The sequence below is a fragment of the Jaculus jaculus genome, chromosome 14 (genome assembly GCF_020740685.1).
Source record: "Jaculus jaculus isolate mJacJac1 chromosome 14, mJacJac1.mat.Y.cur, whole genome shotgun sequence".
Taxonomy (NCBI): Eukaryota; Metazoa; Chordata; class Mammalia; order Rodentia; family Dipodidae; genus Jaculus; species Jaculus jaculus.
The window spans coordinates 20591331-20610032 of NC_059115.1; the positions used below are offsets into that span (position 1 = coordinate 20591331).

Below are 18702 nucleotides of genomic sequence, written 5' to 3' on the forward strand. Positions count from 1 at the left end.
CACATGGCACGTATGCACCACTTAGAATCCAGCTTTACATGGGTGCTGGGGAGTTGAACACAAGCCAACAGGCTTTGCAAGCAAGTGTCTTAACTACTGAGTCATCTTCTCAGCCCTGGTTTGTTTTCTGTGTGTGTGTAGGGGGTATGTTTTGAGACAAGGTCTCAGTAACACAGGCTGTCCTGAAACTATGTGGCCCAAGTTAGCCTTAAACTCAGAGCAATCCTCCTGCCTCAGCCTCCCAAGTGATAAGAACACAGGCAGCCTCTATGCCTTTTCTAAATCTAATTTGTCTTTGTGATTGCCCTAAGGCTCTCTCTTCCCAACAACTCCCTCAAAGACAAGACGCACAGGCCACAGGCAATTCTGCATTTTATTTCTGCCCACAATCCCTGAAAGATCAGCCCCCTCACCACAATGCACCCCTCCCCCAACACCTTCACAAAACACTGATTCTCTCCCAGAGCTAAAATGACCCTCTAGTCACCAACTATAGCCACCCTTTCCTCCCCCTTGGCCTGCATATCCACTTGTTGCACATTCAGCTCCCTCCCTGGGTACATGTTCCCAAGGACCCTTGGCTGGCTTCTCATTTGTATTCTATGGGTGCCTTCCTTTAAACCCTCCCTGACTAATGTTTCCATGGGTACAGTCATCCTGCAGGGCTTCCTGCCTCACTTCTCAGCCGGGCCTAGTGGGCCAACTAGAACCACCTGCAAGAAACACTCATTTTAGATTCCAGGCACCAGGGCTTTGGCTTGCTCTCTGAATTCCTTGAGTGCCTCAGTTCCTCAGCTGCATTGAACAGGTGAAGATACAAAGGCCAAACATCTCACAATGAGGAGTGGGGGATAAATCCAGAAATGGATAAAAGATAAGACTGAACAGAGTGAATGGAGGCAGAGGGACAAAGGGGTCTTGCCTCCACAATCCTGCCAACAGCCTAGAACATGAGGAGCCCCCTCAGGACCTGTTCCCTGACCCTTAGCTGCTGCGGGTCCTCTGGCTGCGGGCCTTGTACACCTCAATGAGCAGGTCCTTCACATACTGAATCTCCCGCTCCACTGACTCAGCCCTCTCCCTCAGCTCCCGATTCCGTGCCTCCAGCCCCTGGCACTCGCCCTCCAGGGCCTCGCCCTCTGCCCTCTTCCTCTGGCGGTACCTCAGAGCTGCAGATTTATTCTGGTCTCTCTTCTTTTGCTTGCGGTCCCCTCGGACAGTGGCAGGACTGGGGTAGGGGCCTGGGCGGGAGGGTGGAGGTGGAGGAGCAGAGAGCTGCTGGGGCTGCTGTGGGGCGGGCAAAGGTGCCAAGCCTGTATCTACTGGCCCAGGCTCACTACGACAGTAGATAGCTAGCAGGTCCAGGTCCAGGGCAGGGGGCTGGGGGAAGTCAAAGGTAGGCAAGGGCAGGGGCAAGGAGGCCATGGGTGGTGGTGGTGGTGGTGGAGGAGGAGGAGGAGGGGGAGGAGGAGAGGGTGGAGGGAGGAGTGGGGCATCCAGAAAGAAGTCTTCCATTTGCTCCAGTTCCTTCTTGAGCAGGGAGGCCATGGCTTCCAGGTCAGGAGGGGCTGGGGAGGGTGAGGGGAAGGCACCTGAGGGCAGGGGGGACTCCAGAGGGAGGAGGGCCGTGAAGTCAACGCGCTCTGTCATCCAGTCAGAGAAGCCATCACCTGTGGGTGAGGGGACATAAAGACTCCTGAGTTGTGTCCTCCACCCACATGGGGTTCACTCATGTCTGTCCCAGTCACATGTTCAGTCAGTGGAAGAAGTGACCAGCAAGGCAATCAGCAAGCTCATAGGCCTGTGAACCACGGAAGGTAACCATGAGCCAGGCAACCAACTGACCCACTAACAACCAGTCAACTCATCAATCAATGAAACAACCAGTTCACTAGCCAACCAGTCAACCCACCAGCCAACCCTAACTAACCAACCAACCAGTTCAAACAATTCACATACCAATCAGCCAAACAACACAACAGCTCATCAGCCAACCAACTAATCAGTTTACCACCTAACTAACCAATAATCAACCAGCCAATGACCCACCCAACAATTAATAGTCAACTATTTCCTTAACAACCCTTGCACCATCTTAACTGAGTATCTTCTATCTGTCCTTTCTCTTGTTCATTTTATTTTATATTTATTTATCTTTGGTGTTTTGAAACAGGGCTTCATGTAGCCCAGGCTGGCCTCAAACTCCAAGTGTAGCCAAGGGTGACTCTGAACTGACTCCCCTGCCTCCACCTCCCAAAAGGCTGGAATGCACCACCACACCCAACCTTCATTCACTATTTTTGTTTGTTTTGTTTTCAAGGTAGGGTCTCACTCTAGCTCAGGCTGACCTGGAATTCACTATGTAGTCTCAAGGTGGCCTTGGACTTATGATGACCCTCCTACCTCTGCCTCCCCAGTGCTTGGGAATAAATGAAGGTTGGGTGTGGTGGTGCATTCCTGTAAATGAACAAGAGGTAGGAGGATCACCATGAGCTTGAGGTCAGCCTGGGCCAGAGTGAGATCCTGCCTCAAATAAACCCCAAAATAACTGTATACAAGTGTGTTGGATGAAGGTGCTGGACAAAGGGGTTAGAAGAGACTGACCCCAGATTTCCCATTAGTAACAAAATACACCGAACAGGCATGAAGATAAAAGTGCCACCATGCCCAGTTTTGGCCTTCATTTATTCTTAAAAAGCAAGCAAATAAGCAAGATCTCTCATACACACACCTCCTGGCCCATCTTTATTCATTTTTCTTTCCAGTTTCTTTTTTTTTGGGGGGTGGGGTTCAAGGTAGGGTTTCTCCCTCTAGCCCAGGCTGACCTGGAATTCACCATGTAGCCTCAGGCTGGCCACAAACTCATAGCAATCCTCCTACCTCTGCCTCCCCAGAGTGCTGGGATTAAAGGTGTTCCGCCACCATGTCTGGCTGTTTCCAGTTTTTGACACAAGGCCTTGCTATGTTGCCCAGGCTAAACTCATGCTCCTGAGCCTGAACAGTCCTTCTGCCTTGGGGTCTCAACAGCTGGGACTGTACACATGAGTTACTGAAAACCCACTGTGCAAGTGTTTTAGCAATAGTAATAAATTACTGTCCCAGGACCTGTAAACTGAGGCAGACCCTTATACCTTTTCATGGCTCCTATTTTCTCATTTGTAGGAGTCCTCAATCCAAATTTTACCTTACTGGAGAAGTGATCCTGGATAGATGAACTCTGAACTAGGTCCCTTTGTCATTTTGAAGCTCAGCTCTTGCCTGTCTCCCAACTATTTCATTGAGCTTAGGGATCAGTTGCTTTTGCTCCCAGTTGTATCCCCAGAACCTCAAATACGTCTCTCATGAATAAGTGAATGATTTTTTTCTTTTTCCTGCTCCCCACCCACAGCATTCTCCACTTCCATTCTCCACCTGCTCTTACCTGCCAGGGGCTCTCCCCCCCCTGGAAGCCCGCCCTCCAGGGCTCCCCCAAAGACTTCATAGGGGCCCAGAGGGGCAGGGGCCAGGGGGAGTTTTCCATAGTCTACGAGCCAGCCCAGCCCGCTAGCTGGGAGCAGGGCCCTGTCCAGCTCCAGGGTCGCCAGGAGTGACATGACTGAGGCACAGTCGCTGGGCTCCGATGGTAATAGGGGCTGCACCAGGAGCTGGGAGGCAGCTGGGGAGATTGCTCAGCTGGGTAAAGACAGGCACCAAGGCAAAAGTGGAGGACCTATGTACGAGACAAGAAAGAGCAAGGTTAGTGGCCACTTCATTCACCAGACAGCCGTAAGAGCATGCCTGTTGGGTGCACCTCCTCCTATAACCATGGCTTGGAATCAAGACTTGTCCTCCCAGAATCCTAAATCCACCCTTCTCTCCTCAAATCCTGAACTTCACACACTCCCGAGGGAATTCTGTACTCTGAAACTCCGCAGTCCCTCTTCCCTCAATAAACCAGTAGGTTTCCCAAGGGAATTAACTTAAGTCCCTCCTACCCACCTCATCATGTTCCTCTTCATAAAATAATTAGTCCCAGGAGAATTTTCTTCCGACCACGCCCTTTTGCAAAATATTCTTTAGGCTCCACCCCTTCTCCACATTAGTTCCCAGGGGAATTCACCCATGTTCGGGTCCTTCACCAATACCACCCACTCTTCCTTTGAAAGTTTAGGGTGGCCTTTATTGTCCCTACAAGTAGCCCCCCACATTTTTCCCTGTCCGGAGACCTCAGTTCCCGCTTCGTTGTAGGGGTTGGACTCTTTACGCCCTGCCCCTAACTAGGCCCCGGCTCTTAGATTGAAGCCCCACCCACTACCAACCTTCTTCCCTGCCAATCTAAGCAAGGCCCCACCCCACCAGGTTCCTGATTAGAGGGAAGGTTGCTATGGTTCCGAGCTGGAGAGGGCGGGAAAGGGCTCCTGACACCCTCCCTTTCTAGCGGCTCTCCTGAGTGTGAAAGCGCATGCTCCAACCTGGAGCAGTCCATTGCTAAGCCCCAGCACGCCTGGGGATCAGTGCGCATGTGCACACAATTATGGGCAGCCCTTTATTGCTCAGGACTAGGTTAAGATAATGCGCATGAGCAACAGAGTGTAGACTGACGTGGGGGGGGGGGGTGAACCGGAGAGAGGGATTGGTGCGCAGGCGCAACCCCACGCGTCAGACAACAACTCGCCGAGCACCGCCCCCACCCCTGCCACGGCTCAGTACGCATGCTCAGTTGCATGTCGCCCGCCATCTTTCCTCTCCTGCGCCTGCGCGAGACCGTGATTCCTCACTCACGTCTCTCCAACCCCAGGCCCGGTAGGGAGGCCCCCGCGAGCTCTGTGAAAGGGCGGGAAAGGCGGTTGAACAGGGAGGGGCGAACGGTTACTCACTCCATGGCTGCGGAAAAGAGAGGCGGCGAAGGCAGCGGCGGCCTCGTTTGAAGAGAGACGGTGGAAGCAGAGAGCGCAGGCGCGGTGAGCGCAGAGACCGGCTGGGGACACGACGGGGTCGCGGCTACAGAGCCATGGCTGGGGCTGTGCGGGCGGAGGAGGCGGCTTCGTGGCTACGGGAGGAGAGACGGCGATGTGAGGTCGGGGAATGAGGCGGCCCGGGGGACCGGGCACTGATATACCAAGGGCGGCGCAGCACGACCCACCCGGATCCCTCCGCGCCCCGCCCCACGTGGCCCCGACGGGGAGGCGACTGCGGGCTCCGCGGAGACCGGAGACCGGCACCCGGAGGTCGCCCTCTGCGAGCTCAGCTCGGGGCATCCGGCCCCATCGTCCTCCCTCAGACCGCGCTGTATTCAAATTACGGCGCCACCAGGGTGGCCTTGGGCAATTGTGAAGTTCTCGGGCCTCATATACCACTGCCAAGTGAGAAAAATCTATTCTTTGGTGGTGCAGCCCTGTAACTCTAGCACGTGGGACAATGAAGCAGGAGGTGGTAAAGTCCCAGGCTAGCTTAGGCTAGGTAGCAGTTCAAGGACAGCGTAGGCTACATAGTGAGACACTGTCTTAAAACACACACCTAACCCTGGTGGGGAAACTAGGCCATGAGGCCCTAAACACAAAGCTTTTATCTTCGTGCCTGTTCAATGTATTTTGTTACTAATGGGAAATTTGGGATAAGTCTTTCCAACACACTTGTATACAGTTATTTTGGGGTTTATTTGAGGCAGGATCTCACTCTAGCCCAGGCTGACCTCAAGCTCATGGCGATCCTCCTACCTCGGACCCCCAAGTGCTGGAATTAAAGACATGAGCCACCATCCCTATTTGTCCCCATTCCACACTGTCCTTTTCTTCAGCCCTGAGGGACCTTCCCTCATCACTCCATTGGCCAGATAGTTCATTGCTCTGACTTCAGTCCTTGTCCCTCTGCTGCCCCCACTGGATAGGAATTCTGTCCCAACCTTCCCAAAATGGGGCACTCAGTAAAAGAGCTTGATAGCCGTCCTGCATCACCCTAGTGTGTTTTCTGTGTTACAGAACCCTCTCTACTTTTCACCCTTAATCTTTACTAAGACCTCGAACTCGGAGGTCAGCTTCTGTGGCAGTTAAGAAAGTGAATCAAGGGCCAAAGAAGTAGTTACTGATGTATCTCACTGTAGAGTGCATGCCTACATGCATGATGTCCTGCGTTCAATCCCCAGCACCACATAGTCCAAACATAGTAGTGCATGACTGTAGTCCCGACACTCGGGATGGGGGTAGGAGGATTAGCAGTTCAAGGTATCCTTCACTATATAGGGAGTTTGGGGTTAGCCTGAGCTATATGATAGCCTTCAAAACAAGGTGGGGTGCCAGGCGTGGTGGCGCATGCCTTTAATCCCAGCACTCAGGAGGCAGAGGTAGGAGGATCGCCACGAGTTTGAGGCCACCCTGAGACTACTAGTTAATTCCAGGTCAGCCTGGGCCAGAGAGAGACCCTACCTCAAAAAAAGGGGGGGATGAATCCAAAGAAGGGCAGGGCTGTTATTCTAGCTACTCATGAAGCCAAGAGCATTGCAAAAGTTTAAGGTATGCCCAGGATACTTTACAAGACTCAATAAAATTAAAATGAGTTAGGCATTGTAGTTCATTGATAAATTTGCCTTGTATTCACAAGTCCCAAGGTTCTGTCGCCGGTATTAAAAAAATAAATCCAATCCAGGGATGGTGGTGCATGCCTTTAATCCCAGCATTTGGGAGACAGATAGGATTGCTGTGAGTTCAAGTCCACCCTGAGACTACATAGTGAATTCCAGGTCAGCCTGGGCTAGAGCAAGACCCTACTGGGGGTTGGGGGATTCCAAAGCAGTTGGGGGAAACCTTATCTCTCAGTTGTATGCAGGCTGCCTCATCCACTCCCTTGGCCACTAAACTGTATAGAGCAGAAGTCAGGAGCACAGGATCTGGAGCCAGGTTTTTGTTTGGTTTTGGTTTTTCGAGGTAGGATCTCATTCTGGTCCAGGCTGATCTGGAATAACTATGTAGTCTCAAGGTGGCCTCAAACTCACAGCGATCCTCCTACCTCTGCCTCCGGAGTGCTGGGATTAAAAGCGTGTGTCACCATGCCTGGCTATGGAGCCAGTTTATTTATGTGCAAACCTCTCTTTGCTAGGTGTTGTTCCCTGACAGTTTTCCTTCTCTGTGTCTCAGTTTCCTCTGTGGTAAAAGGTGACATTGAAAGGAGCTGCCCATCCAGCCCCCCCCCCCCCGCAAGGTAGGGTCTCATTCTAGCCCAGGCTGGCCTAGAATTCACTATATAGTCTCAGGGTGTCTTCAAACTCACAGTGATCCTCCTACCTCTCCCTCCCAAGTGCTGGTATTAAAGGTGTGCACCACACTCATCCAGGCTTTTATAAGAATTAAATGAGTTCTTCCATGTGGAGAACTTGGACTAGCACCTGGCACTCAGTAAGTACAACATAAGGGTTTCCACTATTGTGGAAGTTCTATTTCACAGTGGTGTGCTCCAAATCAGTGAGTGCTTGAAAATTGTCACTAATCTTCCACTTTTTCCTCCTTTTTTTGCCATGCTGGGGATTGAATTTAGGGCCTTGCACATGCTAGGTAAGCACTCTGCTGTTGAGCTACATCACTAGCCTATAGTTACTTTTTAGAATAAACTTTTCTTTGGGAATAATTTTCAATGTGCAGAAAACTTGCAGTGAATTTCTTGGGTCTCCGCCTGACTTTCCCCATGGTACATAAGTCACAGCCAAGGGACCCTACACCAGTTACTACTTAACTACAGAAATTAGTATTCTGATTTCACTGACGGTTGTCCTTATGCCCTTTTTCTGGTCCAGATTCCCATCCAGGACACCTTGACATACCATACAAAGATGCCATGTTTGCATAGCCTCTGGTCTTTGGCACTGCCTTGGACTTGCCTTGTCTGTCATGGCCTTGAAATTTATGACCAGTGCTGCTTTATAACATATATTTGGTTTTGTATCCAAGGGGTTGTGAGGTTTTGAGGGATAGGCTTTGCTTTGTTCTGTCTTTCAAGGTATGGTCTCGCTCTAGCCCGGGCTGACCTGGCATTTGCTATGTATTCTCAGGCTGGCCTTGAACTCTCAGCAATTCTCCTACCTCTACCTCCCCAGTGCTGGGATTAAAGGCTTGTGGCCAGCTGAGGGATGGTTTTTAATAATGAGGTGACTTTGCTCACTGGGTGAATCCTACTGCTGGTTACTTGTGGCATATGCTGACTGGGGGCATCTGTGTAGGGACTCACACAAGCCAGTGCCCCACTCCAGCTTGACTCTGAATGTGTGCCATTCTGTGTTAGCTGCCCTTCCCTTCTCAGTTGGTGACTGGTGGCTCATCCATGGCAGTGTCCTACCCCAAATCTCAGCATTCTTAAGCCTTGGTCAGTACCTAGCCCCAACCCAGGCTTGTAGCCCCTCCAAGGCTCTCAGATAGCCTCCCCCAGTCTTGAAAAGTTCTCCAGTAACTGACCTTTTCCACACAGCTGGGACTAAAAGCAAGGGTGGGGCTGCATGGAACTCTTTTCCAGAGCGGAGGGGCCTGGCCAGGGGAGTGAGGCGGCAGTTACATGCAGTTGCATCAGCTTTGTCTCTGATGGGGAGGGGGAGTGAGGAAATTCTCTGAGGGCCTTTATGCACCTGGTAACAGCTCCTGGATAGGAGGCCCAGCAAGTGGGGAGAGCCAGCCACCTGGACAGAGAATTTATGGCAAGAAGGGGCCTAGCATCCCAGAGGCCCCCAAATGTGGCCTGAGAAGGAGTGGTGTATGAGCACACAGCTCCTTAAAGCAGCCCTCCCCACACTAGTTTTCAGGGTCCCAGGAGACCTCCAAAGCCTAGACTTTCACCCCAGACTTGCTGCCCATCCCAGCCTGCCCCAGAGACCTACCTCACCTGTATCTTTGGTTTTTTGAGGTAGGGTCTCACTCTAGTAGCCCAGGCTGACCTGGAATATATTCTTTTGTCTTGGGGTGCCCTCAAACTCATGGCTTTGTTAGTATTTTTGTCAGTTTGCAGAGAAATGGGTTTGATTGTCCTTTGTTCTTATGCAGCCTCCCCCTCTTGCTGGTGTCCTTCCTCCACCATCACCTGCCCTATTGCAGCAACTTCTCACTTTCCCAGTCAAGGGACCAACCCTGCTCCCAGCATAGTGAGAAAGTCTTGTCAGATGGGGACAAGGACCTGACTGCATCTCAGCTGCTTTCTCCGTAGTTGGTCTCAGCTAGCCTAACAACAAATCCCAGACACCACTGCAAATGGTATAAGTTCTAGTTCATATTCCTAAGAGGATCTGCCTTGGGGTACAAGGCCTGAGTGAACATTTGTCAGTGCTCACTGTAGGACTCAGGGTGCTGGTGAGGGACTTAAGGAAGTGGCCAAGGGAAAGCCCAGCTTTTCCTAGGAGCTCAGAGTCTGCACATGGTGGTTTCTCTTGTGTCTTGAGCTTTCAGAGCTGCCTCACAGACTTGCTGTCTGTTTGGTGACTATCTGACAGCATGGAAAGGACAAGGTCGGGACCTTCCTCTTTCCCAGAATAAGTTGTACATACACAGAGGCAGAGGAACTTGACACGTGTGTCCATTGTACAACGCTAGGGAGCCAATGTGACTGGGGCACAAAGGCCAAGGGACATGAGTTGGAATCGGGTGTCCTGGCAAACAAGGGCAGGAAGGCCAAGGCTGGCTCAGGTAGGGAAAGGGCAGTGCAGTAGAGCAGAGGACAGTGCCACGTGGCCAGAGGCTCAGAGTCCTCCAGACTCCCTACCCTGCCCTTGTACCACGATGTCCTCCCTAGCAGAGGCCACAATTGGCCTTGTGCTGTGACGGCTGTAAAACTTAATGGTGGGTTCTACTTTGGGCTCTCATGGATGATATTACTATCCTGTGAATGCACACACATAACCACATGCATGTGTACATGTATTCATTTGTTCATTTCTCAGGGTGCTGCCCGGGAGTAGGATTGCTACAGAAGCTCACATTCCCACCAACAGTGAGCACAGACTTGTTTCTCTGCTTGACCACACTTGTACTTCTACTGTGGTCTCCCCTAAACAGTGTGAGTACAGGAGTCTCATTATAGTTGGATTTTCCAGAAGGCTAGTAGTGGTGCTGGGCTCTCCACATTTGTGTATCTTTGACATCCTCTGGTCAGTCCCCAAGGCAGCAGATGTCTGCAGGAAAATCTTGAATTTCAAGCCAAGACCTTAGTCCAAAACAAAACAAAATAATGCAGTTGAGCAGAGGGGGAACATTTTTTTCATTGTGAGAGAAAAATGTTTTGCTTATTTTGTTTTTCAAAAAGGTAGGGCTCGGCACTAGTGATACAACCTGTAATGCTAGCACTTTTGTGGCTGAGAGAGGAAGATGGCCAAGTTCTAGGCAGATAATGCTTAATTGAAAGATCTGGACTCAAACACAAAGATACATCTAGACCCTCCCTGGGAACTGGTGGGTGGTGAGTACCTGTGATGAGGACTCTGGCAGCCAAACCCAGATTGCCTGAGCCTAGAATTTCAAGATCCGCCTGGGCTACATAACCAGACCCTATCTTTCCCCCTCTCCCAACCCTCCCTTAAAAAAAAAATTACATGGAAAAGTGTGGGGAGGGAGGGAATTACCATGGGAAATATTTTATAATCATGGAAAATGTTAATAAAAATTAAAAAAAAAATTACTACAGAGCATGTGTAAACCAGTTGGGCTTCCCAGGGGGAAGAATTGCTGTTTGTCTTACACCTGAGCTCCTGGGTGTTGCGGGTCCCAGGAGTGAGGAGAGTGTGTTGCTAATTAACTGGGAGGTGACTTACTGGTTAGAGAGTATTTTCAAAGAAAAGAAATATGAGCATGTCATGGTGGCACACACCTTTAATCCCAGCATGTGAGAGAAGAACTTGCTGCAAGTCCAGTCATCTAGGCACCACAAAGAAGGCAAGCGACAGGAGCACAATTTTTTTTTTTTTTTACCCCAAGGGAGGGTCTCACTCTGTTTCAGCCTGACCTGAAACTGGTTCCAGGCTGGCCTCAAATTCACAGTGATCCTCATATCTTTGCCTCCCAAGTGTGGGATTAAAGGTGTGCATGCCCAGCTAGGAATATTTTATTCATGTATTTGAGAAAGAATGGGCACACCAGGACCGCTAGCCACTGCAAACAAACTCCAAATGTACATGCCACCTTGTGCATCTGGTTTATGTGGGTACTGGGGAATCAAACCTGGGTCCTTAGGGTTCACAGTCGCATAAGCACCTTAGCAGCTAAGCCATCTCTTCAGCCTAAGAGCATGATTTTAAAGCCAGTGCCTAAGTGAGGGCCTCAGTTTCCTTCTGCCTAGCAAAGAAAATATGTCTGCTACTTTTTTTGGTTTTTCAAGGTAGGGTCTCACTCTAGCCCAGGCTGACCTATGTAGTCTCAGGGTGGCCTCAAACTCTCTGTGATCCTCCTACCTCTGCCTCTTGGGTGCTGTAGTTAAAGGCGCACACCACCATGCCTGGGTTCTCAAATAATTTTTTTTTTGGTTGTTTGAGATCTTGTTTGGCCTTGAACTCCTAATCCTTCTGCCTGTACCTCCCAGGTGCTGGGACAACATGTGTGCTGCCATATTAGATGCAAAAGATAACTGTATAAACATCTTTCAGTGGGAGAAAAGCAAAGTGAGACAATGGGGGAATTCTTCCGGGACCATATGGTAAATATCCATGATTATAGCTGAGTGAAGACCTTCCAGAGGGAAGCTCCAGTGTCTTATCAGCTGATGCTACACCTTTAGTTCTGGTCAAGAAAGGAACCGCAGTTAATGTTCCTTCTCTCCCTCATGTTTCACCAGAACCTAAGCCACCTTCATAATTCTTCTCTATAATAGCTTCAGAAAACTCCCCATCTCTCACTCACAGACCGTTGAATACACTTCCTATAGGTCAAGTCAAACTCATGGTCGGGTTAGCTGACCTAATAGTGGTCATATGCTGCATGTGGTGATATGGTTAGCATATACATGCAGTTCATGGTACCTTGGTCACAGCCCCACTATGGATGGCAGGAGGCTGGTCATGAATGCCAGGCTTGAAGACAGTGTGGCACTAGTCCCAAACTCAATGCCACACTTTCTCCTAGTGATGGCAAGAGGCAGTATTGACACCAGGCACCAGTAACTTTCTCAGATATGTTGAATAAAGAATAGTGCATGTAGTATGCTGCCTTTGTGTTCATATAGGCAAATGCACAGGCCCTTTCTGGAAAAGCTGTGCATGCTGGAACACACCTGTGATTACAACACACAGGAGATGGAGGCAAGATAAGGAGTTCAAGGCCAGGTGGGGCACATGAAAGTCTACCACTCAAAAAAAAAAAAAAAAAAATGTGTAGAAAAAGGCACGAGTAAGAGCCTGTCTCCAGAGACAAAAACATGTGGCTTGAGATGAGGACCACCATGTTCCTTTTGAACAAGAAACTGAACCTGCCGTTTACTCACAATTTTGTCTTTTAAAAAAAAGGGGGGGGATTTTACTCTAGCCTAGGTTAACCTCAGTCTGTGTTTCAGGCTGGCCTTGAACTCAAAGGTAGTTCTTTTACCTCAGCCTCCCAAGAGAGGCATGTGCCAATGAGTTGGTTGAGAAGGGGACAGGTGAACGCTTACACATGCAGCAGTTTCCTGCATGAAAAGACAGTGCCCACGATCTAGTTGTGTGGGGGGTTCCCAGTAACTTAAATATCAGATGTACTTGTCTTCCCTGCCTCCACCACTCTTCTAATCCTTAATTTTTGACTTTGGGGAGGTAGGTGGGCTAAGGTCTTGCTCTAGCCCAGGCTGACCTAGAATTCACTGTGTAGTCTCAGACTGGCCTTGAATTCACAGTGGTCATCCTACTCAGCCTCCTGAGTGCTGGGATTGAAAGCATGCACCACCACACACAGTGTTTTTTTGTTTGTTTGTTTTCACTTTTGTTTGTTGTTGTTTTTCAAGGTAGGGTCTCAGTCTACCTCAGGGTGGCCTCGAACTCACAACAATCCTCCTACCTTTGCCTCCTGAGTGTTTTTTATTTTTTGAGGTAAGGTCTCACTCTAGCCCAGGCTGACCTGGAATTCACTGTGTAGTCGGTTTTCATTTTAATATTTACTTATTTTGAGGGAGAGAGCGAAGGAGGCAGATAGAATGGGTGTGTGTGGGCCTCCAGCCACTGCAAATGAACATCCACATGGACGTGCCACCTTGTGCATCTGGTTCACGTGGATACTGGAAAACTGAACCTGGGTTCTTAGGCTTTGCAGGCAAGCACCTTAACAGCTAAGCCATCTCTCCAACCTGATTGTATTTTATTTTTTTTGAAACAGTCTCTAGCTCAGGTAGGCTTGGAGCTCACTATGTTTTGTGGGAAGGCAAGCTTGCAGTGCTGTGTCTGGAAGCTAAAAGGCCTCAGGCTGTGCTTGGAGGGGAAAGAAATAGTTGAACACCTGTAGGATCTCTGATCCCTCACCCTCCCACTGTTCAGGGATACCCTATGCTGTGGAGGAGCAGTGTCTTCAGAGCACTTTGAGTGTCGGCAGAAGTCTCTGCTGTTGGCTAGTTCAGGGAGGGCTCATGAAATCCCCCCCACACACACACCCAAGGTCTAGAGGCAGTTGATAGTTAATAGGAAATAGAGACATCTTCTTCAGTGGTACTAAGGAGTTGAGCCTGGATCCTTAGGCTTCACAGGCAAGTAAGTGCCTTAACTACTAAGCCATCTCTCCAGCCCCCTGATGAGCTTGTTTTTGGTTTTTTGAGGTAGGAGTGCACTCTGGCCCAGGCTGAACTGGAACTCACTCTGTAGTCTCAGGATGGCCTCAAACTTATAACCATCCTACCTCTGCCTTCTGAGTGCTGGGACTAAAGGCATGCACCACCACGCCCAGTTCCTGATGAGCTTTTTTATAGACATTCTTTTGTTTTTGTTGTTGTTTTGCTTTGTGGTTTTTCTAGGTAGGGTCTCGCTTTAGCACAGGCTGACCTGAAATTCACTATGTAGTCCCAGGCTGGCCTTGAACTCACAGCAATGTTCCTACTTCTGCCTCCCAAGTGCTGGGATTAAATGCATGCGCCACCACGCCCGTCTCACTTTTTTTGGAGAGGGGGGTTCGAGGTAGGGTCTCGGTCTAGCCCAGACTGACCTGGAATTCAGTTTGTATTCTCAGGGTGGCCTCGAACTCATGTTGATCCTCCTACCTCTGCCTCCCGAATGCTGGATTACTATCTTTTTCCCAAATTATTTGTTTGTTTGACAGAGAAAGGGGGGAGAGAGAGAATGGGTGTGCCAGGGCCTCCAGCCACTGCAGGCAAACTCCAGACATGGTGATAACATGGGTCCTTTGGCTTTGCAGGCAAACACCTTAACCTCTAAGCCATCCCTCCAGCCCACTCTAAAGTTTTTGATTGTTTGAAGCAGGGTCCCACTCTAGCCCAGGGTGGTTTTTAATTCACAGTGACCTTCCTACCTCAGCCTCCTGAGTACTGCAATTAAAGAGGCATGAGTCACCACACCTGGCTTCTGAGGAAGTTTATTAGTAGCAAAAGCTCTTCAGCAGAGTTCTTGAGAACTGAGACTTCAGTTCTAGCTGGTTGCATGCTTGGGGAGCTGTAACACACCTGACTGAAGTAGCCTACCGCTGAGGAGTGTCTGTCCCGCTAGAGGAGCTCATATGTGCAGGACTCACTTGACTAGAGACCCATAGCTAGTAAGGGCAAGGGTGGAGTTCACAGCAGGTCTGTTGTGGGCAGGAGGTAGTTTAGTAGCTGTGCTTGCGCTGCTGCTTTCAGTGAAGGAAACATAGAACAAGCAGGGTCAGGTGGAAGCTGAAGTACAGGATGGAGGCCGTGTGCAAGCAGGTGGGCCATTGTCATAAGGATTATCTAGTGCTTTCCCCTGAGTCTCATCCACATCTGGGAAGGGAAGTTTGTGGCACTCTGTTGCCCATGCAAAGTTTTTAGGGCTGAGGCTTGCTGCTCAGAAACCTTCGCTGGTTAGACTTACCACTTCTTGTCTCTTTGGTCTGTGGGGTAGTGGTGGCAGACTGAATTCATAGTAAACTTGTCCACAGCCTCGACTTGCAGGAACTCCACAGCTGTGTGGGGAAGAGCTGAGCTGAGAGAGGCCCTGTTAGTGAGAAGGAAGTGACAGAGATGCCCATATTTCCGCTGCCCTTTCTACTACACGTCCATATTTGTTTGCTCTAGCTGCTCTCACACATTCTCCAAACCTTTGTGTCTTCAAGAAACATGTGTGGGTGGGGTGCCCTAGAATCTCCACAGTGGGGAGTTTGGGGCCTGCCTGGCCTATCTGGAAGGACAAAAAGCCTATCTGGAAAGACAAAAAGCCAGCACTGCCAGTAATGCCTCTTCACGCAGAAAGAGCATTAGGAAACTTCTAATTAAAAGGGAGGCAGCCCTGTCACCTCATGGTGGCCACAGCTGAGGTCATAATGCACTGAAAAGGGTACATTCTTTGCCATCTGTCATTCTCCCACCTACCATGGCTGGCCTATGTGCCTGTGGAGTCATGTTGTGTTTGTCTCACTGTCCCACTATGAGTTGGAGAAGTGCCCTGTTTGTTCTCTGCTGGTGAGGAGACCTGTGAATTGGGGCAATGGAAAAAGTTCCAGAAATAGTGCCACTTTAAGCTTGAGCAGGGTGTCCTTGCTCTTAGCCCTTGCCATTCACCACTGATGGATTTTTGCCTCCCTCTGCAGGTGGCTGGGAAGATGCCTAGCTGTATCCATGATCTATAGCTCCACCTATAGGTGGTAGGTCCCTGCCTCCACCTAGAAGAAAACCCTAAGATATTTGAGTTTTTTTAGCCCTGTCCCTAAGTGGTGAGGGTGTCTGGATACATTTATTGGAATCCTCACCTCCTGCTGAGTAAAGACTAGCATGGCATTCAGAGCGGTATCAGATATGCTGCTCCCTACAGCTGGCAGAAGCAGGTCCCAAGGGTGTTGTAGTCCCAGTCACTGAACCTCCCACCAGGGGTGCTTCCACCTTCTTGGCAGAGAGTTGCATGTGCCTAGTACATCCGTGCCTGTCCCAGGTCTCGGGCTCCCCTCCAGCCCCACTGCTACCTCTGCGTGTTCAGCCCACACCCTCCAAACTGAGCATGCTCTGCCATGTCACTGAGGTCATTTGTCCCAAACCATCATCTGATCGTGTCACTTCCTCTGCTCTAGACACCTCCCCAAGGTTGCAGACACCAACGGATTTGCCTTGGAGCCGAAGCAGCTGTTGTCACGAGAGTCTGCAGCCATGAGCGGGTTTAATTTTGGAAGCACCGGGGCCCCTACTGGTGGGTTCACATTTGGCACTGCAAAGACATCGACCACCACACCCTCGGCTGGGTTTTCTTTTTCTACTTCCAGCACCGGAGGGTTTAATTTTGGGACTCCCTCGCAGCCTGCTGCAACAACCCCTTCCACTGGCCTCTTCTCACTTACTACCACCCAGGCTTCAGCTGCACCAGCCACACAGGCCCCAGCTGCACAGGCACCAGGGTTCAGTTTCGGTACAGCCACTCCTGCTTCCGGAGGAATGGGCTTTTCCTTGGGGATCAGCACCCCAAAGCTAAACTTGACCAACTCAGCTGCAGCTCCAGCCACCGCAAGCACCAGCAGCTTTGGGCTTGGCAGCAGCACCCTCACCAATGCCATCTCAAGTGCCGTCACCTCCAGCCAGGGTACGGCCCCCACTGGTTTTGTGTTTGGTGCCTCTACCACCTCCGCTCCATCCACTGCCTCTGCAGGCTTCTCGTTCACCACAGGCAGTACATCCCAGCCGGGGACCTCTGGCTTCAGCATTGGCTCCATTGGCAACTCAAGCTCAGCCCAGCCCACAGCACTCACTGGCTTGCCCTTCACTCCAGCAACCACTGCAGCGGGAGCCACACAGCCTGCCATTGCTGTACCTGCTGCTACTACCACCAGCACAGGGTCCACACTTTTTGCCTCCATAGCAGCTGCTCCCACCTCATCTGCTGCCACAGGACTCTCGCTGTCCACCCCAGCCTCCACTGCTGCAGCTCCTGGGGCTGGGACACTGGGTTTCAGCCTGAAGGCTCCTGGACAAGCTGCTAGTACCTCCACTGCTGCCACCACCACCTCTGCTACCTCCACCACCACCAGCTTTGCCCTGAGTCTAAAACCCCTGGTGCCAGCTGGCATCCCCAGCAGTACAGCAGCCACCGGCACCACCCCATCTGGCACCAGTGCAGTGGCTGGGACCACCGCCAGCCCCACAATGACCTATGCGCAGCTGGAGAGCCTGATCAACAAGTGGAGCCTGGAGTTGGAGGACCAGGAGCGGCACTTCCTGCAGCAAGCCACACAGGTTAATGCATGGGACCGTACGCTGATTGAGAATGGTGAGAAGATCACCAGCCTGCACCGTGAGGTAGAGAAGGTGAAGCTGGATCAGAAGAGGCTAGACCAAGAACTGGACTTCATCCTATCCCAGCAGAAGGAGCTGGAGGACCTGCTGAGCCCACTGGAGGAATCTGTGAAGGAGCAGAGCGGGACCATCTACCTGCAGCATGCTGATGAAGAGCGGGAAAAGACCTACAAGCTGGCCGAGAACATCGATGCACAGCTCAAGCGCATGGCACAGGACCTCAAAGACATCATTGAACATCTGAACACAACCGGAGGTCCTGCCGACACCAGTGACCCGCTGCAGCAGATTTGCAAGATCCTCAATGCACACATGGATTCACTGCAGTGGATTGACCAGAACTCAGCTCTGCTTCAGAGGAAGGTGGAGGAGGCTAGCAGGGTGTGTGAGGGCCGGCGCAAAGAGCAGGAGCGCAGTCTGCGTATTGCCTTCGACTGAGACTGGAGGGTGAGGCTGTGGTGTTTCCTTTGGGTTTAAGGCATGCTTGCTTTTTTCTTTAGGATGACTGTGCTGCTGAGAGGACTATTCTGTTAGCAATAAAAAGTTTTCTACTGAGATATGGTGGCTCGTGACTAAGGAAGAAGAGGATCACAATAGAAAATACTGTCTCTAGTCCAGGCAGGATCCTGGTGTGTGGCTTCGTGGCCTGTTTTATCTGTGTATCCTTGGCCCAGGACATCTGTTGCAGCTGCCCACTTCATCCTCTACCTCCAGCCAAGGGACAGCACTGCTGTGAGAAAGACAGGCTAAATATTGTCTGCAGAGCAGCTGCATAGTCTCAGGACAGGGTGTACACTTGTGAAATTCCTGGGACACAGAAATCATGGCTAGGATGGAAAGCTCCAGAGGAGATGGTGGCTGTCCTGGGTCCCGTGGGACACTGAATCACCAGCTGGGCTGTTTGGAGCCAATTGCTTCTCTCACCTGTAGATGGTGAACTGGCAAGGGCTGCCTTTTCCCTGTGTGTTCCCAGCTTGGTGACAGCCCACAGAAATGACTGCTGAAGTGGCCTCAGGGCCAAAGGTAGCCACACAGGTTTGTTTCTGAACATCCCAGTGCCACAGCTAGCTTAATTACAGTAAGATCTCTGGGGTCACGAAGACCAAAGCCAGCCGTCTGTATCCAGTGTCTTTTGTCCTCTGAATGCCTAATTGTATGTTTCTTTCCTAAATAAATAAAGTGTGTTACAAAACCACCCCTCTGTGAAGTTGGTCATGTAAGAAGCAGGTCTGTAAGAAGAGCAGTTTACATTAGACTCAGTGCATCCCAGGCTATTGGGCTGAAAGGCAAGTGCAACTCAAAGCCTCTGACTAAGGGAGCTACACCCAGGCCCGGTCTTGTCTTCCTGGG

General features: G+C 50.7%; 3 protein-coding genes across 5 annotated transcripts in view; 2 read left to right on the forward strand and 1 right to left on the reverse strand.

The window, feature by feature from the left end:
* Nucleotides 1-355: 355 nt before the first annotated feature.
* Atf5 (activating transcription factor 5) lies at nucleotides 356-5102 on the reverse strand. 2 transcript variants are annotated; one of them, XM_004672212.2, is made up of 3 exons: nucleotides 4857-5102; nucleotides 3422-3709; nucleotides 356-1670 (listed from the first exon to the last, which is right to left on the reverse strand). In XM_004672212.2, the coding sequence occupies exons 2-3, from the start codon at nucleotides 3591-3593 to the stop codon at nucleotides 985-987; spliced, it is 858 nt and encodes a 285-aa protein (XP_004672269.2). In that variant the 5' UTR covers nucleotides 3594-3709; nucleotides 4857-5102; the 3' UTR covers nucleotides 356-984. The 2 variants fall into 2 exon arrangements, with proteins under 2 accessions (XP_004672269.2, XP_044989414.1); XM_045133479.1 differs by lacking the exon at nucleotides 4857-5102 and adding an exon at nucleotides 3979-4254.
* Nup62 (nucleoporin 62) lies at nucleotides 4802-18547 on the forward strand. Of its 2 annotated transcripts, none has more exons than XM_004672213.2 (2): nucleotides 4802-4940; nucleotides 16140-18547. In XM_004672213.2, the coding sequence occupies exon 2, from the start codon at nucleotides 16216-16218 to the stop codon at nucleotides 17788-17790; it is 1575 nt and encodes a 524-aa protein (XP_004672270.1). In that variant the 5' UTR covers nucleotides 4802-4940; nucleotides 16140-16215; the 3' UTR covers nucleotides 17791-18547. The 2 variants fall into 2 exon arrangements, with proteins under 2 accessions (XP_004672270.1, XP_044989413.1); XM_045133478.1 differs by lacking the exon at nucleotides 4802-4940 and adding an exon at nucleotides 9982-10002.
* Il4i1 (interleukin 4 induced 1) overlaps nucleotides 4848-18702 on the forward strand; it is a 29632-nt gene continuing 15777 nt past the window's right edge. The window contains exon 1 of the mRNA XM_045133476.1: nucleotides 4848-4940. The gene's annotated coding sequence lies outside the window, so the exon portion shown is untranslated. The remainder of the gene's footprint in view (nucleotides 4941-18702) is intronic.

Bases quoted from the DNA above. Each gene is read 5' to 3' on its own strand.
- Atf5 (XM_004672212.2), bottom strand. From the start codon at position 3,593: ATGTCACTCCTGGCGACCCTGGAGCTGGACAGGGCCCTGCTCCCAGCT. The intron at 1,671-3,421 runs GTAAGAGCAGGT...CCTCACCCACAG, and splicing joins GGGGGGAGAGCCCCTGGCAG to GTGATGGCTTCTCTGACTGG.
- Nup62 (XM_004672213.2), top strand. From the start codon at position 16,216: ATGAGCGGGTTTAATTTTGGAAGCACCGGGGCCCCTACTGGTGGGTTC.